General features: G+C 38.6%; 1 protein-coding gene and 1 long non-coding RNA gene across 2 annotated transcripts; one reads left to right on the top strand and one right to left on the bottom strand.

Annotated features, from left to right (window-relative positions):
- The first annotated feature begins 552 nt into the window (after nt 1-552).
- Nucleotides 553-25058, top strand: cbsa (cystathionine beta-synthase a). The gene is made up of 15 exons (XM_073843158.1): nt 553-682; nt 3649-3904; nt 8388-8494; nt 8719-8853; nt 16022-16101; nt 16176-16380; nt 17286-17377; nt 17617-17742; nt 19122-19206; nt 19339-19444; nt 19693-19770; nt 20947-21081; nt 21246-21354; nt 21440-21524; nt 22801-25058. Exons 1-15 carry the CDS (start codon nt 598-600, stop codon nt 22929-22931), a joined length of 1815 nt encoding a protein of 604 aa, XP_073699259.1. The 5' UTR covers nt 553-597; the 3' UTR covers nt 22932-25058.
- Nucleotides 10039-11802, bottom strand: LOC141337381 (uncharacterized). Its single transcript, XR_012355746.1, has 3 exons — nt 11296-11802; nt 10856-10956; nt 10039-10447 (listed from the first exon to the last, which is right to left on the bottom strand). It is a non-coding gene; the product is annotated as an uncharacterized lncRNA (long non-coding RNA).
- Nucleotides 25059-26722: the final 1664 nt, after the last annotated feature.

The raw sequence follows: 26722 nt of genomic DNA, 5'->3' as shown, positions 1-26722 counted from the left end.
ATGATGAATCAGTACTGCAGACTTTTAGTACATGTTGTGAGTGTTGTAGGGGTGTGTCACACTGCATTTCTATTCATTGGTTATATATTGCTCATAAAACACAGTGGTATCAGTTTGGAGGCAGATAATTTTTTATAGCACTACAGAAAGACCAGGAGTTATGTTTGCCTTTGTAGTATGGGTAGGGATACTGTTACAAGAGGTAATCTTGCAGGGGTACAGTTAAAAATAGTACTTAAAAAGTGTACTTGGATTAACTTTATCATTTTTATTATCTCCCAAATATTAAAATGCTTATTTTATTTTTATATTAAAATTCTGATTGTTTCCACTCTATAGACTTTAACTATCCATGGTGGCACTGGCTAGTAAGCATGACATTTAATAGAATTTTTATTGTGAGAAAAAAAATGCCATAATGTAAGATATTACATTTCAGCTATTTTGAGGTGTAGGCCAAATGTTCCACACAGATGTTTTTACAAAAAAAAAAAAAAAAGGGCATTTTCCAAATTCTGATAGGAGGGTGAACGACAGACGCCCTCGTTCCAGCCAATCAGATTGCGCGTCAACACATGGCCATTTCCCAAATAAGTGATGAACCTCGTTCGTATAAATGACGTGACACAGGTACTTCTGTATGCACAGCTGTTAAAGTGGACGGTCGGCACTTATCAACAAGGTAAATGTGTTTTATAATCGCTGAATATCTGTAATGGACTTTGCAGTATGCGATCAGAAATATATTTGAGACAAAAATGTATTTATAAACTATAAATTAAATAATTATATAAAAATATTTATCTGATTTGCATATGTTAAAATGTTTATTTGCAAAATGTATTATTATTTATTAGTATATAATCATCAAAATCCTTTCTTGCACCTAGCAGAACAGAGAATGACATTTAAAACTAAAACTAAACGTCAGTTATCAAAACAGATCAAACTGCATTAATTAAAAAAAATAACTAAAAGAGACAGTTTGATGAATGACTGAAATAATCACATTTAAAGTCTTAAAGAGCACGAGGTTTGTGATTTGCAGGTACCTGGATGGTTGCCTCGTGCTCGTACAGATTATTTAAAGATTTTTTCTATAGTTTATGGTCTCTAAAGATGATATGCACGTCCTATACGAGTGTTTTGCGTAAAAAGAGATATGCTGGAAACTCTGTCTAATTGGTGTCTGAAATAAACGTTTTAAGTTAACAAAGTTTCTTGGAGCACATGGATATACTTTAAACTTCCCCATACTTCTGGTAGCCTGACTCTTGCGTCTTAGATGGGTTGCCAGGTCTGTGTATCAAAGGATACACAATATTCAATATTTGGATTTTGCAGTCACGTAAACATTGTAATCATAACCGCGTTATATTTCTATTAAACATAGTATACAGTTACCTGTTTAAGATGGTTTGACTGCCTGAAGAAGGAAAACACTTAAATCTAATTTGTGTACTGTCAAAAGTGGGGGTCAGCAGATTTGGCAACCCTGGTCCTGAAGAGTCAGCACTCATACTCATCTATCTGGTTTCATTTGCTTGCAGGTAATATTGCAGGATATTAAAATGCAATGAAAATGCAAGAAGCGTGGCTAAAGTGCCTAAAAGTGTTCAAATAATCAGGGACTGAAAACTACTGCAATTTTGTCTTTTGTGTTAATAAGTCAGTCTCAATCATGTTATTTCTAGATACACAAAGACCATCTGAACTTGCATTGTATAATGGTCATTTCATATTAAAGCAGTCAAGCATGCTTGTTATGTTGGTGAGGATCGTTTTAACAGCTGGTGTGTTTTATGCTTGGTTTGTTAGATTATCTATTAACTGTTCTCATATCTGGAATTAACCTGATGGTTAAGTTTGGTGTATTCAAGGCCAGAGTTGGCATTCATACAACCTAAAGGCTGGAATTATCATGGCTTCCAATATCATTGTGGTGATGTTAAAGTGAGAAAAGAGTACTGCAGACTAGTGTTGTCACGATACTGGAATTTCTAACTTCGATACAATACCTTGAAATATATCGATATTCGATACCATTTTCGATACCACAGAGAAAAAAACTGCCACAATATTAAAGAAGTAAATTTCTTTTTTAATTTAAAGATAAATATAACAAGATAACATGACAATGAGGAATGTGCACATGTTCACTGCTACAGCCCTGTTCAGCTTCTTAGCTTCATTTGAGTTTGTTTCATACTTTATTTGTTGTTCAAATACAAATACAGCTGCTAGTGTAGGTTGTGAGTGTGTTGTTTTTGTTGTTTAACAAACTTTTTTTTCTTTTTAGACCACACTTTTAAAATGAACTGAACATAACTAATCTTAGAACTTAAGTTAATGGTAATAGATATTTGTTAACATTAGTTAACATGAATAAACAATGAAAAATACTTCCAAAAAATGTATTAATCTTAGTTAAAAGTTAACTTAAACTAACATTTACTAATACATGAACTAATTAAAATAGTTTTTATTGGACCAGAGCTAACATGATCAGTTGTAATTTTATTACGTACCATTATCAAAAATTAAAAGAAGTGAAAGTGACAGCTCGGCTAGTATTGATACTTTGGGAAAGTAGTATTGGTACCGTTCAGATATTTCAGTATCGATATTTATCGAAGTATCGATATTTTTGACAACATTACTGCAGACTTGTAAACAAGGATTTTTAGCACTTTGGATTCCATTGTCCTGAATTCTGTGGGGGTGGGGGGTTCAATTTGGTTTTGGTTAAAAGTCTTAAAAAGAGAGTTGCTAAGAAGTAACTACAATTAAACACATTTTTAATCTATTCTAACTCAAACATTTAGGCAAAATGTTTTCGAATAAGGCCTGAAAAGGCTGATGAAGCTTAATGGTGGTGCCATTGAAGTCATGTGACTGCGATGTAAGCTTATGTTTAGCCTTTTTACTTGTAAATAGGTTTCAAGATAGTTGTGTTCTTTTGTGAAGATTATTTTAAAGAACGTAATGTGTAAGAATCATAATTTTTGTTGGTCACAGTGCTTATTTTCTACAATAATCTAAAATCCAATGGAAATGTTAACTTTTGGGTTGCTCTTCAAAAATATGTCTTCGCTGTAGCAATCTATTGCTTTCTTGTTAATTCTGTGGATTTCACATTTTATAATTTTGGTCTTTGAGGTTTTAGTCATAGTTGCTTTTGGAATGAGTATAAGGACAGCAGTCTGGAAGTATTCCAGCTTCATATTCTGTGGACATTTGACTAAATGGGTAATTCTGTCCTGTAATAGGATACTAATAAATTGACAAAATTGTTTCAAAATACCTGTCTTCACAAGTATACTTGAAAAGGGTTGTTTATATCTCAGGTAAAGACACAATAGTTGACCAAGAAATTAGATGTTTAGGCCTATAATTATATTGGATTCATGCAGTGTCTGCAGTGTAATTTACCAACTGCTGTCTGTCTTAAATGTTAATTCAACAACAAAAAAAATTTTTTTATTCTTTTTTTTTTTTTTTTAGTAGTAGGGCCAGCTCTAGAGTGAGCTGAACAGATGTGTGATTTGGCTCTTTTGACTTTTCAAGCTAACATCAAAGTTGTTCTCAAAATCTTGCCTCTAATCTACAATCTAAAATGTATTGTGAACAAATTCTCACACTTTACAGAGAATTACAAAGGAATCATGCCTTCAGTTCCATCCAACAAAGAGAACGACAGTCCTGCCTGCCCTTTTGCTGGCAAGAAGACCACTGGCAAGAATAGCGTTGAGAAGTTGGTTGCAGATGAAGCTGACAAACCCTTGCAGATGAATAAAGAAACTGGGGCCACTGACCTAAAATGGATTCGTCCTGACCTGCCAAGCAGATGTACCTGGAAACCAGGAATGTCTCTTGAAAATTCCCCTCACAAACACTTTTCCAGGTGATAATGCTTAATGATCACTCACTTTGCAATTGTGACCTGAAATCACAAAATACTTTAAATCAAGTAACAGGGAAAAGATGCATGCTTAGAAAGCCTTTTTGTGTCCCTTTTAGGAATATTTACATATTTGGAAGCCTATCAGCAAAATAAAAATATAACGCAATCATTGATTAGCTGTAATGGACTTGTGTATGTATTCTTAAGTGGACCATTATTTTAAACATTGTGTTTTTTAAATTATTTTATTATTGTTTTGTTTAGTGACAGTCTGATGATTAATATTCACAGGATCTAGGTTTTAAAGTCACCATAAAATAAAAATGGACAATTCATATTTTTACGAAGATATGAATATTAGTTCATATTTTCGAAGATATATTTGAAATCTTGCAGTGTTAATTATAAATTATTTGTATGTACATATCATCATTATTAAAAAAAAAATTGCCCTCATAATCTTTAAACAAAATAACTTCCCTACGCTCTTGGAATGACATCTCTTCTCTGATAACATGTTCCCTGGGGTGAGGGCGGGACAACAACTTGTCACTCACATGACAATGCAGCAATAGCAAACAACAACCATCAAATGATCCAATCAGTTCCTTTATGTTAACTTTACATTATTTTTAATTTGCAATTTAAAAATGACCTATATAACTATAATTGTAACTGTACATAGTGTCACGGGTGAGAAATCACACAACAAGGTCGCTCAGTGAAATAGCCCCGGAGGGTGGATTTTATTAATACTTTTTAATAGTGAAGGGAAAAACAAGGTGAGTGCTGTCTTCATGGCTGGTGTTCCTGTGAAGTCCTCGTGCTCGTGAAGGTGGGTGTCCAGGTGTGCTCAATCGGGCTGTCGGTCACTCGCTGCCTTCTGTGTGACGAGAGAGAAAAGGTTAGTACCAGCACGTTCAGCATGAGACAGTTGTCTGTCGAAATGAGCGGTGGCGGCTTTTCAAGCCGCTTGATGATGGGCTGCAGCTGTGACCGATCAGGCCGTGATGAGGACGTGCAGGTGCTGTGCGTGTGTTGCCAGGGCGACGCTGATGAGCCCAGAGAGACTTGTCACCCCCCCCCCCCCAAGCGTCGTTCTGGTCCTAAGAGCGAAAGGAGGTGAGGGAATGACCCCTGACAGACCTGCAAAATCTGGCCACATCCGTGAGAGTCCATCAGCGTTGGCGGCCCCGGCCCAGTGTCGCACTTCGAAGTGGAAGTCCTGGAGTGCGAGGAACCAGCGGGTCACCCTGGCGTTGGTATCTTTGGCCCGGGCCATCCACTGTAGGGGGGCATGGTCGGTCACCAGGGTGAACTTATGGCCGAGGAGGTAATAGTGCAGCTCCAGGACTGCCCACTTGATGGCCAGGGCCTCCTTCTCGACGGCGGCATAGTTCTTCTCTGCCTTGGACAGCTTCCTGCTGATGTATATTATGGGATGCTCCTCGCCTTCCTGGATCTGCGACAGGACGGCTCCTAGTCCGGTATCGGAAGCATTCGTCTGCAGCAGGAAGGGGCAGCCGAAGTCGGGAGCGCGGAGCACAGGCGAAGAGGTAAGTGCCGTCTTGAGCCGAGCGAAGGCCTCCTCGGTGGCTGTCGTCCAACAGATCTTCTCAGGCTGCCCCTTCCTTGTCAGGTCTGTCAGGGGGGTGGCTAAAGAGGAGAAGTTGGGGATAAAACCGCGATAGTACCCCGCCAACCCCAAAAAGGCTCATACCTGGGACTTTGTCTGTGGCTTTGGAGCGGTGCGTATGGCCTCCACCTTCTTCTCTTGAGGTCTGATGAGGCCACGGCCAACCTGGAAGCCCAGGTACTTTGCCTCGGACAGCGCTAGGTGGCATTTGCGGGGGTTGGTGGTCAGTCCAGCCTGCCGGAGCTCCGAGAGCACCCTCCGCAGACATTCCAGATGTTCATCCCATGCCTCGGAATGGACCACGACGTCGTCCAAGTAGGTGGCCGCATAAGCTTGGTGGGGCCTCAGGATGATGTCCATCATGCTCTGGAATGTCGCAGGTGCTCCATGCAGGCCGAAGGGGAGGGTCCGGTACTGCCAGTGGCCACTAGGGGTAGAAAAAGCAGTCTTCGGTTTAGCAGAAGAGGTAAGTGGTACCTGCCAGTATCCCTTGGTTAGGTCCAGGGTAGAGATGTACCGGGCCCTCCCCAGGCGGTCCAACTGCTCGTCAACCCGAGGCATGGGATAACCGTCGAATTCGGAGACTTCGTTGAGGCGGCGGAAGTCATTGCAGAAGCTGAGGGTGCCATCCGGCTTGGATACCATCACAATGGGGCTGGACCATGGGCTGCGAGATGGTTCGATTACCCCCAACTTCAGCATTTCCTGGATTTCCTCCTCAATAGCCTGCCGACGAGCTTCTGGGACTCAGTAGGGCCGTTGCCTGACGATCACTACAGGGGGCGTCCTGATGTCGTGGTGGATGACGTTGGTCTGCCCGGGCCTGGAGGAGAACACATCCGTAAACTGACTGACCAGGTCCTGCAGCTCAGTCTTCTGGGCAGCCGACAGGTGGGGATTCATGTCGACAACCACGGGATTGGTGAGACTGAGGGCGGCGACCTGGTCCCGGGTCCCTTGCCACTTCTTCAGTAGATTGATGTGATATAATTGTTCTGCTTGTCTCCTTCCAGGTTGGTGCAGGTGGTAAGTAACCGGTCCAACCTTCTCCACGACCGTATACGGGCCTTGCCATGATGCCAGGAACTTGCAGGCGGAGGTAGGGACCAGAACCATGACCCTGTCTCCCGGCTGGAACTCCCGTGGTTGGGCTGCCCGATTATAGTGGCGTTGTTGGGCCTGCTGTGCCTTGCTGAGGTGTTCCCGGACTAATAGCATGACGCGGTCAATCCTCTCCCTCATCTGTTTGACGTGCTCGATGACTGTGTGGTGGGGCGAAGGCTGCTGCTCCCAAACTTCCCGAGCGACATCCAGCAGCCCCCGTGGCTGGCGGCCGAACAGGAGCTCGAAGGGGGTGAAACCAGTTGAGGCTTGGGACCTCACGGATGCGGAAGAGGATGTAGGGGATTATGAGGTCCCAATCCCGCTTGTCCTCCGTGGCTACCCTCCGGAGCATCTGTTTGAGAGTTTGATTGAAGCGTTCCACGAGCCGCAGGTGGGACGCGCTGATGGACGATGCAGCCCGGCAGCCAAGTCCGCGGAGGTGTCGTGGGTTCAGCGGTGGGCATTAGCTCGTCCATTGGAGAGGGAACCGTCGGTCTGCCAACTGCGCGCGAGGTGCCCTCCAGCGTGCGTCGCTCCTGGACCACCCTCCGGGGAAATGGCGGCGCTGTCTCCAAAGCCTCCCGATGGTGTACAGCATCCGCCAGCTCAATCGCCTCCACAAGGGTGAGGACGGTGGCGTGGTTCCTCATACCCACCGCCTGACGATGGGACCGAGGCAGGGCGCGGAGGAGGCGATCGATGACCACTCGTTCCACTATCTGAGTTGCGGTGGGTTCCCCGTCCAGCAGCCAATGTTGCGCCAAGTGGACGAATTCAGCGGCCTGGGCTCGGGCTGGCACCCGGGCTTTAAACTCCCAGTCGTGAAACTGTTGCGCTGCGCAGATGGGGGACAGACCCAGCCTGGTGAGGATTTCACGTTTTACTTCCGTGTAGTCTCCAGCGATCGCAGGTGGAAGAGAGAAATAAGCCCGCTGAGCTTCACCGGTGAGGAGGGATGCCAGTGCCGAAGCCCAATCTTCTATTGGCCATCCCTCACGGTTAGCAGTGGTTTCAAACACTTGTAAGTATGCTTCAACATCGTCGTGAGCCTTCATTTTTGGTAAGAGCCGGGCAGCAAGTTCTTCTTCAGCTCTGCCCTGCCAAGTGGCCAGATGTTCCACAATTTGCTGCTGGCGGATGCTTACTTCTGTAAGGCGCTGCAGCAGTTCATCCAGCTCCATGGGGAGAGAGGGCGCCGATCGGTGCTGAGGGGGTGAACAGAGAAAAAAATTATTTTAATGCGGTGTAATGCAAACACTTGTATGTGATTTCTCATGCAATTGCCCGCATTCTCCACCAGGTGTCACAGGTGAGAAATCACACAACAAGGTCGCTCGTGAAATATCCCCGGAGGGTGGATTTTATTAATACTTTTTAATAGTGAAGGGAAAAACAAGGTGAGTGCTGTCTTCGTGGCTGGTGCTCTTGTGAAGTCTTCGTGCTCGTGAAGGTGGGTGTCCAGGCGTGCTCAATCGGGCTGTCGGTCACTCGCTGCCTTCTGTGTGACGAGAGAGAAAAGGTTAGTACCAGCACGTTCAGCATGAGACAGTTGTCTGTCGAAATGAGCGGTGGCGGCTTTTCAAGGGCTGCAGCTGTGACCGACCAGCCCGTGATGAGGACGTGCAGGTGCCGTGCGTGTGTTGCCAGGGCGACGCTGATGAGCCCAGAGAGACTCGTCACAATAGCTTTCTCTCCCCAAATATCATATTGTTATTTGTTATTTTTTTTCTTTATGCATTGCAGGACAAAAGCTGAGAAGATTCTGCCCAACATCCTGGACAGGATTGGAAACACACCACTGGTCCGCATAAACAAGATCTCTAAGACTTTTGGACTAAAGTGTGAACTTTGTAAGTGGTTTATTCTTATTTCTACTACTTTCTAGTTCTAAATCAATTACATTTAAAAGTCAATATAAGTACTGACCTTGAGTTTTTTTTTTATAGTTTTACCCTGCTGTGTGACTTTAATGTTATCTATACTTCTTTGAAATGGGTTAAAGGCATTTAGATAAATAACCTCAAGTTATGTTACAGTCATTTTGTTTTTTGTTTTTTTGTTTGTGTGTCTGCAGTGGCCAAGTGTGAGTTCTTTAATGCTGGTGGTAGTGTGAAGGACCGCATCAGTCTGCGTATGGTGGAGGATGCAGAAAGGGACGGCATCTTGAAACCAGGAGACACCATTATAGAGCCCACCTCTGGAAATACAGGTAATCACTAGGGCTGTCCCCGAATAGTCGAAGATTCGATGCATCGATATGCGGAGCCTGATTCGACCACCGATCTCACAGTCGAATCTTCGCGGGTGAAACGAGCATCATACCATTTTGGCAATATGGGGGTGCTCAATGTCTAATTGCACACAGAACTACTGGTTTTGTACGGTTATATTAAGTTATATACAGCCTTTGATTATGATAATGCAGTAAAAACAAAAGTGAAAAGAAAGAAGCGTTCAATAAATATTTTTAATGTGTTTGTGAATAAATCCAACCACCCCTGTGACTAATTTAATTTTCACTTTCCCTGATGCATGACGAGATGATCCCCACCAAACACAGAGACGTCCAAAAGACGTAATTTTGACGTCTTTGCCATACGTTCAGAAGACGTCCACTGAGAAGCCAGAATGAAAGTTTTTGCGACGTCCGTTTTAGACGTCTTTTAAGTGTGCAGGAATGACGTCCAAGTGACATAAATATAGAACGTTCAGAAGACGTCTACCGAGTAGCCAGAATGAAAGTTTTTGCGACGTCCATTTTAGACGTCTTTTAAGTGTGCAATAATGACGTCCAAGTGACATAAATATAGAACGTTCAGAAGACGTCTACCGAGTAGCCAGAATGAAAGTTTTTGCGACGTCCATTTTAGACGTCTTTTAAGTGTGCAATAATGACGTCCAAGTGACATAAATATAGAACGTTCAGAAGACGTCTACCGAGTAGCCAGAATGAAAGTTTTTGCGACGTCCGTTTTAGACGTCTTTTAAGTGTGCAGGAATGACGTCCAAGTGACATGAATATTGAACGTTCAGAAGACGTCCACTGAGAATTCAAAATGAAAGATTTTGCGACGTCTGTTTTAGATGTCTTGTAAGTGTGCAGTAATGACGTCCAAGTGAGATAAATATTGAACGTTCAGAAGACGTCCACTGAGAATCCAGAATGAAAGTTTTTGCGACGTCTGTTCTAGACGTCTTTTAAGTGTGCAGTAACGACGTCCAAAAAACATAAAAAGTGAACATTCATAAGATGTCTTTTTAAACATGTTTTTATTGCTGACCAAGCCACATCATTAGTTTAAAATGACAAGAGATTACTTAATGTTTAATGAGTTTTTCAGCAAAATATTAACATATTTACAAGCTGATATAAATACATTATAATAGCTAAACTGAAAGTCCACTACACTGGAAATAAACAAAAATGCCTTACAGTACTCATACAAAAGTCCTCAGTTATTTTCCATTAAATCTAATTAAAGAAACACAACAGAAATAAACAAATGACATGAGATTACTTAAGACAAGAGGAAACTTAAGTTCTTCAGCAAAAAAAACAAAAAAACAACAAGCTGAGAGAACTAAATTATAATATTTTAATTAAACTAATAGTTCATTTTAAAAAATTTGGTCTGACATGGGGGGGAGGGGAGGGACTGTAAAGTCATGCAACAGTCCTTAGTTAGTGTCCACCCCTGTGTGCCATCCATCTCCATTCCTCCCCGGGGCATGTTTGAGATGTTCTGAGGCATGATGCTTTATTGTCGCCTCTGTAACTTCTTTGTTCCATGTCATGACTGCAGCTGCAAGAGTAGAACGAAAACAAAAATTACAAACATGTAAAGAAAACAAGTGTACATTACACTGCAGTATGAATGTTCAGTTAGTATTTTTATGTGAAAACATTAAGATCTGTTAAAATCTCTCCCGTCAAGAAATCAAATAAAAAGGAAGCACTATGCAGAATGTAAATACTGCAAAATAGCAATAGAAGGAGGCTGACACAACATCCAATTTCTCTCAATAACTCACAGATTTTTAGACTTGTCTCTAATGTTCCATTTTTTTCGCTGACCCAAGTTAATCATTCTATATAACAGACCTGTACAGACCTATATATGTAACTTTACTCAGAAAAAATCACAGGAAAATCTTATATGAGTGAGTTGGTGTTAAAATGACATGGTTAAAATGGAGAAAATGCTGAGTACCCTTAATTGCTTCATAAGTTTTAGTCGTCTCCAGAGGAAGATTCTGCTTCTTTCCCTTCCCCTTCATATTGAATTTTGCCATCAACTGGTTGGTAAAGAGCCTAAAAAACAAATGCACCATTTAAATTAACATTAAATGGATAGTTCACCCAAAAATTATACGATTCTCATAGTTTTTCGTCTTCAATAGTTTGGAGTTTATTTCTTCTTCTGAACATGACGGTTATTTTGAAGAATGTAGGTAATCAAACAGTTGCTGGTCCTTAGTGATTTCCTTCGTTTTTTTTTTTTTTTTTTGTCAATGTGGACCAGCAACTGTTTGGTTACCCACACTTAAAGTATAAATATATTTTATTTCTTCACCACAAAAAAGGGCAAACTGTGAGAAGAAATGTAACAGGATTGTCAAGTTCTGTGTGTTGGGATACTGTTGCAAATACCTGTCAAGAACTTTGTGGACACAATCCCTCACTTCTTCCCCTCCAATTCTTGCAAGTTGCAACACCTTTAAAGAGAGGGGTTAATATTCCTGTCATGTTAGAAAACATTAGACTCTAACTGGCTTCACTGATATATGACAGAGGAATATTGATAAATAAAACAAAGCTTAAGATTAGACCACTTCCAGAGTGTGTCTTGTAAATCATACCAGGGACATTTGGCCTGCTGTAACACTTCTGTTCGTTCCCCTGTTTGTTTACCCTGTTTTCCCTCTGGACTTTTAATTGAACTTCATCTCCCATGATCCTTTGTATTGCTTCCCACCATCTTTGATTTGCCCCACACCTGTTTGCAATCCCCAGTTCATTTGTCCCGCACCTGATCCCTATTATCCTCCACTATTTAAGTCTGTCTGTTTGTTCCGTTATTGGTCGGTTAGAGTTGTGAATCTTGTTGTCATGTTTATGTGGTTTTTCTGTTGATGTATATTGTTTGATTAACCTGTTTTGTTCCATTGGACTTATTAAATCATCTTTACACTCTTTCTACTTGTAACACCGTCCCTCTGTTATCGCATGCTACATCTACATCTTGCAGCATAACACTTCTGCTTGGTTCATGTCTTCTATAATCCTGGTCTTACATAAATAATTGCATAGGGTTGCACAATTTTGGGAATAAACAGGTGGGAATTAATAAAGGTTGTTGACATTTAGGCTAGTAACAGAAGTAAACTGGCAGGTACGTTTACACATATGATGAATATGTTTTGGTGACAGATGCTTCCACAAACAGAATGAAAGTGACAAGATGAGATACAGATAATAAAAAAAATATATAAAAATAAGTGCATTAAAATATATACAAAAAATATTTAAAGCAAAATAGAAAAAAACAGAATAATACACAATATATTAAGTACAAATGCATGGAAATGTAAATAATGTGTGTCATATACACTGTAATAAAGTGTTGTCCATTGTAAAACTGTTCAAGAGATTTATTGCCTGAAGGAAAAAATGTTCCTGTGCTCGGCCGTTCTGGTGCTCAGAGCCCAGCAACAGTTTGAATAGGGAGTGTGCTGGGTGTGAGGGGTCCAGAGTGATTTTGCCACCCCTTTTACTCACTCTGGATTAGTATAGTTCTTGGAGAATGGGAGGGTCGTACCTGTGATTTGCTCAGCAGTCCGGACTGCACTGCAATCTCCTAAGGTCTGATTTGGTAGCTGAGGTAGTTATGAGTGCACATTCGGTGACTGCAGCGTAGATCAGTGGGGCAGGTTGAGCTTCCTCAGCTGGCGAAGGAAGTACAACCTTAGCTGGGCCATTTTCACAATGGAGGTAATGTGAATGTCCCACTTCATGGTGGTGCCCAGGAATCTGTTAGACGTTTAGATACTGAACCAGATGTGCATGTCCACAGATGTACAAAAAATGTCCCCATTAGACGTCAGACACTGAATCAGATTTGCACGTCCACAGACGTACAAAAAAAGTCCCAGTTAGACGTCAGATACTGAATCAGATTTGCACGTCCACAGACGTACAAAAAATGTCCCCGTTTGACGTCATATACTGAATCAGATTTGCACGTCCACAGACGTACAAAAAAAGTCCCAGTTAGACGTCAGATACTGAATCAGATTTGCACGTCCACAGACGTACAAAAAAAAGTCCCAGTTAGACGTCAGACACTGAATCAGATTTGCACGTCCACAGACGTACAAAAAAAATCCCAGTTAGACGTCAGATACTGAATCAGATTTGCACGTCCACAGACGTACAAAAATGTCCCCGTTTGACGTCATATACTGAATCAGATTTGCACGTCCACAGACGTACAAAAAATGTCCCCATTAGACGTCAGATACTGAATCAGATTTGCACGTCCACAGACGTACAAAAAAAAGTCCCAGTTAGACGTCAGACACTGAATCAGATTTGCACGTCCACAGACGTACAAAAAATGTCCCCGTTTGACGTCATATACTGAATCAGATTTGCACGTCCACAGACGTACAAAAAAAATCCCAGTTAGACGTCAGATACTGAATCAGATTTGCACGTCCACAGACGTACAAAAAATGTCCCAGTTAGACGTCAGATACTGAACCAGATTTGCACGTCCACAGACCTACAAAAAAAGTCCCAGTTAGACGTCAGATACTGAATCAGATTTGCACGTCCACAGACGTACAAAAAAAGTCCCCGTTAGACGTCAGATACTGAATCAGATTTGCACGTCCACAGACGTACAAAAAATGTCCCCGTTTGACGTCATATACTGAATCAGATTTGCACGTCCACAGACGTACAAAAAATGTCCCCGTTTGACGTCATATACTGAATCAGATTTGCACGTCCACAGACGTACAAAAAAAGTCCCAGTTAGACGTCAGATACTGAATCAGATTTGCACGTCCACAGACGTACAAAAAATGTCCCCATTAGACGTCAGACACTGAATCAGATTTGCACGTCCACAGACGTACAAAAAAAGTCCCAGTTAGACGTCAGATACTGAATCAGATTTGCACGTCCACAGACGTACAAAAAATGTCCCCGTTTGACGTCATATACTGAATCAGATTTGCACGTCCACAGACGTACAAAAAAAGTCCCAGTTAGACGTCAGATACTGAATCAGATTTGCACGTCCACAGACGTACAAAAAATGTCCCCGTTTGACGTCATATACTGAATCAGATTTGCACGTCCACAGACGTACAAAAAAGTCCCAGTTAGACGTCAGATACTGAACCAGATTTGCACGTCCACAGACGTACAAAAAAAGTCCCAGTTAGACGTCAGATACTGAACCAGATTTGCACGTCCACAGACCTACAAAAAAAGTCCCAGTTAGACGTCAGATACTGAATCAGATTTGCACGTCCACAGACGTACAAAAAATGTCTCCGTTTAGACGTCAGATTTTGATCCAGATTTGCACGTCTACAGACGTACAAAAAATGTCCCGTTAGACGTTTAGACACTGAACCAGATTTGCACGTCCAGTAGACTTCTAAAAGTGGTTCTGCACCGACAGACGTTATACAGACATTATTTGAACGTCTCTCTGACGTCACGTGTTTGCTGGGGAGGACCATCTTGACGGCAGGGATGGCGGCGATCACACCGAACGCGTTTTTGCAGTTGGAGGCGCCTCTTTTGAATGGTTTTCTGTTGGCAGTGAGCGTTCTGCACGCTGTTTATGCGCCCCCGGCGCCTCGCGTTTTCGCCGCCTGCTGCGCCTCGCGTTTTGCAGGAGCGCTCTGAGCGCCTGAAGTTGAAAAAAAAAATCAACTCTGAGCGGAAAAACGCCCAACGTCATTCGCGTTCTTTTCCACTGTCCAATCGAATGAATGGAGAGGCGGGCCTTCTGTTGTGATGGCGAAAGTTTACCGTTGCTTAAAAAGTCCGGAGACTCCAAGAAATGGAGGAGAAACCTTTGGTGTCTATCGTGGGTAACCCGGAGCTGTATTATTTAGGGTTTCTGCTAATATGACAGTTTACTTAACAGCAAAAAACTAAGATTTTGGAGCGCTCGCGCTATAATCCTTTGAATTGACTGACAGGACAGCTGTTTTGGTCGTTGCTTAGCAACATAAAAAAACCGCAGCACACTGCTCTTTCATTAAAAGTCACCAAAAAAGGCAGTGCTGTGCGCCTCGCGTTTTTAGAACTAAAAGACGCGTTCTGCGTTTTTATTTAAACCTAAATAAGTTTGTCTGTCAGTTGGCAGGCAGTTTTGGTCGCTTATAAAATAAAATAAAAATAGTTTTACCCTCCTGCTGTCGTGCCCCTCCCAACCCATTCACACACGCACATAAGCCTAGATGATTCGACTATCGGTCGACTATAGAAAGATTCGAAAATTCTGATTCGACTATGAAAATTCATAGTCGGGGACAGCCCTAGTAATCACACAGGAATCTGATTTTGTCAAAAAAAGTCATTTTGTTAAGACTTCATCTTACCTGTTTTCTATGTTCTCATTTCATTGTTCATTGTTACAGTTAGGGCTGGGTATCGTTCAAAGGTTGACAATATCAATACAGGTTCCAGAATGATACTTTTTTCTACTTTTTAATAAGATTACATAACACATTAAAAAAAAAAGTCAGTTAGTTGACTCTCCTGAGCCACTGCAAAAAGGATCAAAAAAGCACAAAGGAACAAAATGTAACCAACACAAAAAATCAGTGCAAATAGTTTTAATAAAGTTCAAATAGAAAACAAAGTGAACAGTTTCAAGTCAGTATGTGAAGCTCACTGCTGCATACTTAAGATCTTTAAATCACTCAGCAGTTCTTCTTCAAAAAAATGATTATGTCTGCTTTTTCAAGCATTGGTAAAATCCAGCCACCATTTTGATCTTTTAGACTACTAGTGTGTTTTTGTTTTAAAACACGTAGCTTAGACACGAATTCATTATTTCTATTTATTTTCCACTGATTCACGTGATCTGATAAGCATTATAGACATTTTTTGATACCCCAGTGCCTAAAAAGTATTGATACCCAGCCCTATACAGTATGTCTGTTCTTCTCAAAATTCAACACGAGTTCACATACTGCATATGTTCAAAATTCAGTTCAGAAATTTGGTTATAATCCCTTCTAAATGTGGCTAAAACTGCATTGTAGTTAACATTTCTATTCTGGAGAAAAGCAAATATCTAGTGGGTAAAATGTCTAAAAGGTTAAGTTATGTGCACTCTTTGCAGGTATTGGTCTTGCATTGGCTGCAGCAGTGAAGGGTTATCGCTGCATTATTGTTATGCCTGAGAAAATGAGCATGGAAAAGGTAAGAATCATTCCAATTAGATCAAATGGGATTTGTTAGTCCTTCTTGAAGGTTAAACAAGAGTCTCTTCACAGGTTGATGTGTTAAGAGCTTTGGGTGCTGAGATTGTCCGAACTCCCACCAGTGCACGGTTTGACTCCCCAGAGTCCCATGTGGGTGTGGCTTGGCGCTTGAAGAATGAGATTCCTAACTCACATATCCTGGACCAGTACCGCAATCCCAGCAACCCCCTGGCTCATTATGACACCACTGCTGAGGAGATTCTAGAGCAGTGTGATGGTAGTAGTCATGACGTTTCTCTCTCTCACTTTCTCTCTCTGTCTTTGTTCATATTCATATCATATTCTGCTTTTGATCATCAAAGCATAGCTTCCTCTCAGTCCATCTTTATGTTTTTTTGTTGTCAGTAACATTAAAGGAATAGCTGACCCAAAAAAGAAAATTTGCTGAAAATGTACTCACCCTCAGGCCATCCGAGATAGAGTTTTTCTTCATGAGTCAGATTTGGAGAAAATTAGCATTACATCATCTTCTCACTAATGGATCATCTGCAGTGAATGGGTTCCAAAAGAGTGAGAGTCCAAAAGGCTGATTAAAATGTTACAATAATCCACACAACTCCATAAATTAAGGTCTTGTCAAGTGAAAAGCTTGAAATAGTGCTTGATCTGTGTTCTCCTGATTCACTTGAAATTACTATTTCACTGGAGAAAGCCATACTTAGCCAAAAGCAATGCTTTAAAGTTATGAAGGTGATTAACAATCATTAACAACCATTATATAATTTCTAATATATCAGTTATACTGTATAATATCAGATCATTATATAAGGTCTAACAGATTAGATAATATATTAATACATTTTCAAAAAGCTACAGGTATTGAAAAATTTGCTTGTAAATGTTTACTATATGAAATTTACATGAATTACTGATTTGTTAATCGTTACGTATTGTTAAATAAGTTCTTATTTAACAATACGTAACGATTAACAAATCAGTAATTCATGTAAATTTCATATATGATCACACATTTAAAAACAAAAATACAAGTCAGCTGGTTTGTAAGTGATATAATGCTAAATTTCTCCAAATCTGTTTCCATGAACAAACAAACTTATCTACATCTTGAGTGGCCTGACAGTCTGGAACTATTCCTTTAACTCTAAACTCAATTTATCACAGGCAAATTGGATATGCTGGTGGCAGGAGCCGGAACAGGTGGCACTATTACCGGTGTTGCTCGCAAACTGAAGGAGAAATGCCCAAATATTAAGGTAGACACTGATTGTCCCTAAAATCTGATGCACAGCAATTTTGTGAAATTTGCCTATTCTGTAACAACAAAAAAAGTGTATATTATAGAAAAAAATTTAAAAAAAAAAAAAAATAATGCCAGAAAGATAATAACTGGAAGATTAAACCACATAATGTTGAACTGAGATAACATATAAACTGAAGTTGTACAAGTCACTTAGACACTTGACTCATCTGAAGTGTGTCTATGTTTTGGAAGATTATTGGGGTGGACCCAGAGGGCTCGATCCTCGCTGAGCCTGATGAGCTGAACCGGACAGATAAAACCCAGTATGAAGTGGAGGGTATCGGCTATGACTTTATACCCACAGTCCTGGATAGATCTGTGAGTGACTCTACAAAGTGGTCAAAAGTTTACACACACCTTGCAGAATCTGCTAAATGTTATCTATTTCACCAATATAAGAGGCATGATGATTTTTTTTATTTAGTACTGAGCTGATTAAGAAATTTTAAATAAAAGAAGTTTACATATAGTCCGCAAGAGAAAATAATAGTTGAATTTATAAAAATGACCCCATTCAAAAGTTTTCATACACTTGATTCTTAATACTGTTTTGTTACCTGAATGATCTACAGCTGTTTTTTTTTTGTTTTGTTTGTTTAGTGATAGTTGTTAATGAGTCCCTTGTTTGTCCTGAACAGTTAAACTGCCCGCTGTTTTTCAGAAAAATCTGTCAGGTCCCACAAATTCTTAATTTTCAGCAAAAGTTTACACCCCTGGCTTTTAATGCATTGTTTTTCCTTCTGGAGCATTAGTGAGCATTGTAACCTTTTGTAATAGGTACGAGTCCCTCAGTAGTCCTCAGTGTAAAAAGATCATTGCTGAAAAGGGTTGAAATGTGCAAAAGATTCTGGAAAACCAAAGAATTTGTGGGACCTGAAGAATTTTTCTAAAGAACAGCGGCCAGTTTAACTGTTCAGGTCAAACAAGGGACTCATGAACAACTATCACTAAACAAAAAAAAAAAAAAAACAGCTGTGGATCATTCAGGTAACAACACAGTATTAAGAATCAAGTTTTTGTAAACTTATCAATGGGGTCATTTTATAAATTGTTTTCTCTTGTGGACTATGTGTAAAAAATGAAATATCTTATTCAGGTCAGTACTAAACAAACAATAATATGCAATTTGTATGATTCATCTTATTTTGGTAAAATAATTAACATTTTGCGGATTCTATAAGTCTTGTGTCCTTTATAAATTGTATATGACACATTTGAACATTACTTTTCTAAAAATTATAAACGGATAATCATGTAAACCCAAGTTGCTTCACCTTGAAATATTAATAACAATATAAAAAGTTTTTCTCACATGTGCTTTAAAAAATATTTCACACAAAAAAAAAACATGAACCATAATCTGAAGGTAGACGTTTGTACAACTATATTAAAAAAGGCCTTTCACTAAAAAAGGATAATCTAGAAATAAGATGGCAGAAGGCATGTAGTAGATTAGAGGACAATTAGAGGATTTTTCATCAAACATGATAAAGTAGACTAGATAATTTGACCCCTGAAAGGAAGAGTCCTGTTTTATGATATCCACCCACTTGTTGCAAGAGGCCACTCACTGATATTGCTATTCTGTGTTTTTTACCAGTAGATGGCAGTAGAAGTACAGTTTTTGCTTGCAGTGATTTATTGTTGGGAGACAGCAGGCAGGTCATGTACAAATCAAACACATGTATTTATTTCAGGTGGTTGACAAATGGTACAAATCTAACGATGAGGAATCATTTGCCATGGGCCGAATGCTTATGAAAGATGAAGGGCTGTTATGTGGTAAGCACATTATCCTTTATTAACATGCACCCTAACATATGAGACATTTTACAGCATCTTAAATTGTGGCTTAATGTCTATAAAAAGTAACATCTTGTATATACCGTATATTTAATTTTCTATGTTGGTTAGGCGGGAGCTCAGGCACTGCCATGGCAGCTGCAGTAAAGTTTGCCAAAGAGCTGAAGGAGGGACAGCGCTGCATTGTGATTCTGCCAGACTCTGTTCGCAACTACATGTAAGGAGAAATCAGAGAGATGCACAAGATTTGGCTGCAAGCTTATTCAGCTTCAGTTTTTTTTTGGAAACACAAAATGATTAAATATATTTCTTAAATGTACTAAGTCGCTTTAGCTGAAAAAACATCTGCCAAAAGCATAAATGTTAATATAAAAGTATATTTATTTGCTTGTTTCCACAAAAGATTGGCTTAGTCAAGCAATGGATGTTAATCATCATTTTGTGTTTTAAAAAATGTTTCTAAAGGTCCAAGTTTTTGAGTGATAAGTGGATGTTCCAGAAGGGCTTTCTGAGGGTGGAAGACATCATGGTGAATAAACCCTGGTGAGATGATGATCATTTTGTCATTTAGGATTTAGTGTGAGATACGTGAAAGTGGGGCTATTTGTCACCCTTTTTATTTGGTTATTTGTTTGGTGTTTATTAGGATACAAAATAGGCATATAACATAATAACAGGACATGTTGGCCCACTGTACACTCTTAAAAAAATAAATAAAGGTTTGTTATTGGCATTGATGGTTCCATGAAGAACCTTTAACATTCTTAGAATCTTTCCATTGCACAATATGTTATTAACGGTGGAAAAAAGGCTCTTTGAATTATTAAAATATTCTTCATACTAAGAACTTCCTACATTTATACTACACTTAATTGCTGGAAGTATTATTATTATTTATTGCACAGATACTATTTGAACAGAAATGAGCTGGACGATGACATCCCTGAATCAATGATGAATTTAACTGAAAATTTAAGTGTTTTCTTTGTCCTCTTGCATTATCGACACACTATTTTGCTGTTTTATACAATACAGACTGTGTCAAAGTATTTTGCTTTGCAGTATTAAGTGCTATAAAACTTTCAAAATAGTTAATTTGTGGCATCACTGTGAAACTGTGTATGAGGCAAGTTGTCACAATGCAGACTGTCATTTTATAAGCTTTCCAGCTAAATTTAAACAGTAAAACAATTATTAAAACTATTCATGTAACAGCACAACATTTAAGATGTATTTTATAAAAATATCAAACCATTATTTTGGGTGGCAAATCTTGAAATTGTTAAACATTCTAAATACTACTTATCCTGACCTGCAATTTAAGAAAAATAGTATGCGATTATGAAAAATTGTCCTGTGAACACATTTAATTTTTTTAATCTGTCTTCTGAGGTTTTATTTAAATTTTTTGATGATGTTGTAATGTTGTAGTTTGGAGAACAAAACTAATCTATTCTAAAAATCTAATTAAAAAGGGTTTTAAACCAAGTGTTTGAAACAAATCTATAAAAAACACTCTATAGACCTGTTTAAATAGGAAATGTATTTGTACATTTTCTAATTTCAACTTTTCACACATACTGTGAATATGACAACTTCTCGGTGTGAAAGCTAGTCCCATTTTCCTTGTATTGAATGTATACTCTATTTGTGAACTTTAATACAATGGTTTTGTGTTCATTATTCATTTTTATTCATCCTTTATTCAATATCTTCCAGGTGGTGGAATCTGAAATTACAAAGTCTAAACCTTTCTGCTCCGCTAACTGTGCTGCCCACAGTCACATGCCAAAAAACCATCAAAATCTTGAAAGAAAAGGGCTTTGATCAGGCACCTGTCGTAAATGAATCTGGGTGAGCAATACATGCAACAAAGAACATTTTAATCAACATTAAATTAGTGACAACCTCAGTTATTCACATCAGTACTTACTGAATTAAAGATAAATAGTCATTGTAAATGACAATGAATAAAAGTGAGGAGTGGAATGCAGTTGTGTTTGGCTTGCTCTCTGTAGGTTGATTCTGGGAATGGTGACCCTGGGTAATATGCTTGCCTCTGTGCTTGCGGGAAAGGTCAAGCCCTCTGACTCTGTCAGCAAAGTACTCTACAAACAGTTCAAGCAGGTGAGCCTAGTGAAGGTCTTTCAGAAAGCATAGATGAGCGTACTCACTCCATCTGATGTTACTTTCTCTGTCTTGCCTGTTTTAGATTCGTCTAACTGACAATCTGGGAAAGCTGTCTCGGATCTTGGAAACAGATCATTTTGCTCTGGTGGTCCATGAGCAGATTCAGTGTGAGTGTTTATTTTGACATATTAAAGCCCTTAACTGGATAATGTGCTTTTAGTTGTTTTACAAAAACACATAAGCTGTGTGTGCAAGCTAAACTCAGATGTAAAAATCTTTTGACTTATACAATAATATGTGGGTAAGATCATATATGCTTTATTTATCTTTGAGGTCCAGTAAGAATGGTTTAGCTTGGTGCAGAGTTGGCATCTATAATTCAGTTTATGTGAAAAGTTTTGGTGAAGGTGACAGTGATTAAATAATGATAATATTTACATAAACATACAATAACAATAACCTATCTGTAAAAAATTTAGATACTCCTACTCACATTTACTTTCTGTTTTGAGAACTTCCTTTGCTTGCTTCCTTTGGACCTGTGTTTTGTTTATCACATTGTTTTCAGCCCCTGTGTATTTATAGCCCTCAGTTTTCAATTGTAGTAGTTCATTCTCATCATAGTAAACGTTGGTTAGCTTTAGCTGTCCGTATAGTGACTCTATAGTGAGGCTTTACTAATTAAAATTAAAGCAATACCCTGTATTTCTTAACATTAATCACTTAAATGATGCCTAACTAATTTTGAAAAATGAGTCATCAGAATTTTCAACAACCATTATATACAAATGAAGCAATCAATCATATTTTCTTTCATACATTTTGAGAAAGGCTTACTCTCACTAAAAACAAAACTGACTAATATTTCTACATCTGTTTAAGTCAGCATGAAATGAAAATTCATGCAGTGTATTTTGTAAATTCATGTAGTGCTTAATGTCAATGTTTCTTTCATGTCATTCATTTAAAATATAAACACATTGAAATCTTTATTCAAAATGCCATCTTCCATTGAGAATGATAGATTTGGGCTCTTTGTAACTTAATTATATTCAAATACTGTGGTGTGTGTCCGAGACATATTACAAATGACTGGCAAGCCAAGTTTTCAGAAGTATTTTTTTTAAAGCTTAGTTTTAATATATGCTGCACAAAAATATGATTTGGCTTGTGAAGATATGTGTTCACTATACTACTTTTTTTTGCTGTTATTCTGTCTCTCACTGTTAAAATAAACCTACCGATTAAAATTATACACTGACCATTTCTTTGTCAGTGGCCAAACAAACAAAATCAGCAGGGGATCTTTTTTTCCCTCACTGTAGGATTGTGAGTTTTTTAATATTTGTATCTATGAGGTCATATCCTTCTGATCCCGTACACCCCTAGCACTGAGAGGATGATGAGATGTTTGTCTGAATTGCTGCTCTGTTTTTTTTCCAGATTTGACAGATGGATCTTCCACTCAAAAGCAAATGGTGTTTGGAGTGGTGACAGCCATCGATCTCCTCAACTTTGTGACGGCTCGAGAGAAAAGAGAGAGATCTATGTCAGAATCAGCAGATGAATACTGAAGGCATTAGAGCACTTCCTTCCCTCAATCTGAATGTGATGCACTACAAAGAATCATAACTTTAGAGCTATAGATCTGTAGATATATTTAGAGCCATGTAGTTATTACACCTAAATTTGGGCAGTAGGGTTGGGTGGCACTGCTTCTTAAAACTATATTTCTTGCTTATCTGTTTTCATAGCCAAAAATTGTGTAAACGTTTACAAATGTCGTTAATAATCATTAAGCAATGTTAACAAATTTATAAAGATGCTTAAAGGCATGAGAATGACACTACAATGACATTTTTGCCAATAATTGACTTTATTGGATATAAATAGTTGTTACTGGCCATGGATGTGTATTTTGCATTGTGTTATTTCGAACCTATTTGTTTTAGTCACTGACAATTATGGTGCTTTGTTTTATTGCATATTTTTGACAAACAGTGCTGACTTAAAGTCAGTGTCTCAAAGTATTCTGTGTTAAAGCTGCATCTAATCACAAAAAGTGATTTTACTTAATTTTACATACTATTTTCATTTTGGTTGCTTAATGCAAGAAATATTTGATATAGGCTATATGTTACCACATGTAATTCTGCAGGAACAAATTGCAAGCACCCTGGTTAAACCTCTGATGATTACCTTTATACTGAGATAAAAGTTGTCACAAGCTACAGTTGAGGTCAAACGTTTACATCCCCCTTTTCAGAATCTGTAAAATGCTAATTATTTTACCAAAATAAGAGGGATCATACAAAATGCATGTTATTGTTAATTTAGTACTGACCTGAATAAGCTATTTCACATAAAAGATGTTTACATATAGTCCACAAGAGAAAATAATAGTTAAATTTATAAAAAATTACCCTGTTCAAAACTTTACATGATACTTAATATTGTGTTGTTACCTGAATCATCCACAGCAGTTTTTTTTTTTTTTTTTTTTTTTTTCATAGTTGTTCATGAGTCCCTTGTCTTGAACAGTGTCAATAGTGCTGTTTGTCTTGAACGTGTTGAACAGTTAAACTGCCTGCTGTTCTTCATAAAAATCATTCAGGTCCCACAAATTCTTTGGTTTTCCACCTGAGGGACTCATATGCAACTATTACAGAAGGGGGGGGGGGGGTTGCCTAAATATTCTATTTTTTCATTTAGTTATGCCCTTCAGAGGCTACAAAAGATAGTTACATGTTTCCTAGAAGAGGTTAAATTTACCCTGATCTTCAAATTGAAAAAAGTTTTCACCCTCTGGCTCTTAATGCATGGTTTTTCCTTCTGGAGCATCAGTGAGCATTTGAATAGAGCATTCTGTAATAGTTGTATATGAGTCCCTCAGTTGTCCTCAGTGTGAAAAGATGGATCTCAAATTCATTTAGTCATTGTTGGAAAGGGTTCAAACACACAAAAATTTGTGGGACCTTAAAGGATCAGGCAATTTAACTGTTCAGGACCAACAAGGGACTCAAACAACTTTCACTAAACAAAAAAACAGCTGTGGTTCATTCAGGTATAAACACAGTATACATCAATGGATGTAAACTTTTGAACAGGGACATTTTTGTAAATTAAACTTTTCACTTTTATCTCGTGGACTACATGTAAACATTTTATGTGAAATATCTTATTAAGGTCATACTAAATAAACAATAATATGCATTTTGTATGATCCCTCTTATTTTGGTAAAATAATTAACATTTTGAAGAATCTGAAAGGGGGGTGTAAACTTTTGATCTCAACTGTATAAGCAAGAGGTTGATTAGCTGGTTCAGGTGTGTTTAATTGGGGCTAGAACTAAACTTTGCTTAAAAGTGGCCCTCCAGAAGCAGGTCATGATGTAATAATGAATAAACTTTCATTTGAATCACTTTTATCAGTGAAGACCGATGTGATGTTGCAGTATCAACCCCAGTGAAGGCAAGTGGTTTTGGAACAAAGTTTTTAACCAAATTGTTCAGGGTGGAGTAGATGTTGGTGTAATTGATAAAAATTAGTTTACCAGCGTGGTTGTTGAATGTTGTTTCTAAATTTCCTTTCATAACTCTATCCTTCTTACTGCATTACATAAAAAAGTTGGTACATTGGTGTATTACAAAGAATAAAGTACAAATTTAAAAAGCTTAAAATAAAAAAATGGTTTAATTAATCTTGACAGTGTATTTTTTGAAAAATAAATATAGTTGAGAATATGTAAAACATGTTAACATAATTTTTCCAGAATGTATTGCTCCTTTCCTATTTGAATTTGTCACAGTAAATGAACAAACAATAGAAGGGAGGCCATGAACAGCATCTAGACAGTTTTTGACGATACTGATACATGCATTTTTTCTCTAGACTTGACGTAAAATATCCTTATATTCTTACTTTACACTCTTGTAATAGCTAACAGTCCACTGAGAAAAAGCTTCCAACAAAAGCTGCTGACTGAGCTGAAACCTGGCCAAAGATTAAACCACCCATCCGGTGGCCTGGTCACCCATCCTCCCTCCATTGACTCGGCTGGGGTCTGTTTGCCAAGGTTGTTGAGTCTGTGGTATGGAAAAACGGCCTTGCTGGTGGTTTACAGTTAAGCCTCACCAGCGTGCCAGGTGAAGCCCCCAGGATTACTCTAATGCTGCCACACGGACCAGAGGGGAAGTCATTATATCTGCCATCGGAATTATGGCTTCAGAGCTACACTGGTCAGACTGATAGTAGATGAATTAAATATTCCACACAACATCTTTGCTTAGCCATTTTACTGTACATGTGTATGTGTGTCAGTGCACCCAACTATATATGCAAACAGTAGAAAAGCATTTAAGTTTTCAAATCTTAGATGTTTACTAATATTCATTTATTATCCCACAAACTCACAATAATATCTTTAAAAATCTGTAAGCGTAATATATATATATATATATATATATATATATATATATATATATAATCATCATTTATTGGGTACTTTCAATTGGAAAGTTTCCAACCCTAACGTCTAAATTTTAACTTTAAAAAATTCTATTTAAATTTTGTGCATTATATTCTGTTGTTGTTTTTAATAAGAAAGTGGAGTTAAAAAAAAGGAGTTCATGGGAGTTGGGAGTTAATCCAGAACTGTTCAGAACTGTGCTAGGTAACCATGTACCGATTAGCATCTTTGAGCTAGCTTCAAAAGTATCTAAAAGTGTCACAACCAACCATTTGGAGAAGTTCTGGTATAGTAACATCTTTGTTTTGCAATTTTGGGCCCTATGACAAAATATGAGATTGGGCCCCCCCTACCACACCAAAGCAGATCTCTGGGGGCCCCTAAAGTGCGTGCCCCCCCCCCCCCCCCCCCCCCCCCCCCTTAGCGGCGCCCCTGGTTGTAGTATGTAAGTTAAAATTCTGTAATGTGATGTGGTCGCTAGTCATGTGCAGTCATGATGGAAACATGGGATGTTTTGTCAAAACTAAAGAATACTGAATTATCATTGAATTATCAATTCACTGAATTACATAATAAATTACACTTCAAATAAAGTTAAAATAGGAATAGTTATTGATTTACCTCTGAAAACCCTGTAAGCTAATTCATAATAGGTCTGTATAACCCGTCTTATTAAATTATATATTATTGTGTTTCGGTAGTGACTAATTTGGGGGGAGGACAAATATTCCAAAACTTTCTGAAAATACAACATGAGACTTAACTGCACAATTAGAAATGTGTCCCTTGGATATTATACAATTTGCACACATGCAAAATTTGTGGAAAAAGACATTTTTTAAGATGTTTCCAACTCCAGTTCTGTAGAATGGCCCATATAAAACATTCATATTGAT

Source organism: Garra rufa, chromosome 6, assembly GCF_049309525.1.
Source record: "Garra rufa chromosome 6, GarRuf1.0, whole genome shotgun sequence".
Taxonomy (NCBI): domain Eukaryota; kingdom Metazoa; phylum Chordata; class Actinopteri; order Cypriniformes; family Cyprinidae; genus Garra; species Garra rufa.
This window is presented reverse-complemented; position numbering and strand designations above follow the sequence as displayed.

Bases quoted from the DNA above. Each gene is read 5' to 3' on its own strand.
- cbsa (XM_073843158.1), top strand. From the start codon at position 598: ATGAACCTCGTTCGTATAAATGACGTGACACAGGTACTTCTGTATGCA. The intron at 17,378-17,616 runs GTAGACACTGAT...ATGTTTTGGAAG, and splicing joins AGAAATGCCCAAATATTAAG to ATTATTGGGGTGGACCCAGA. The intron at 19,771-20,946 runs GTGAGATGATGA...AATATCTTCCAG, and splicing joins ATCATGGTGAATAAACCCTG to GTGGTGGAATCTGAAATTAC.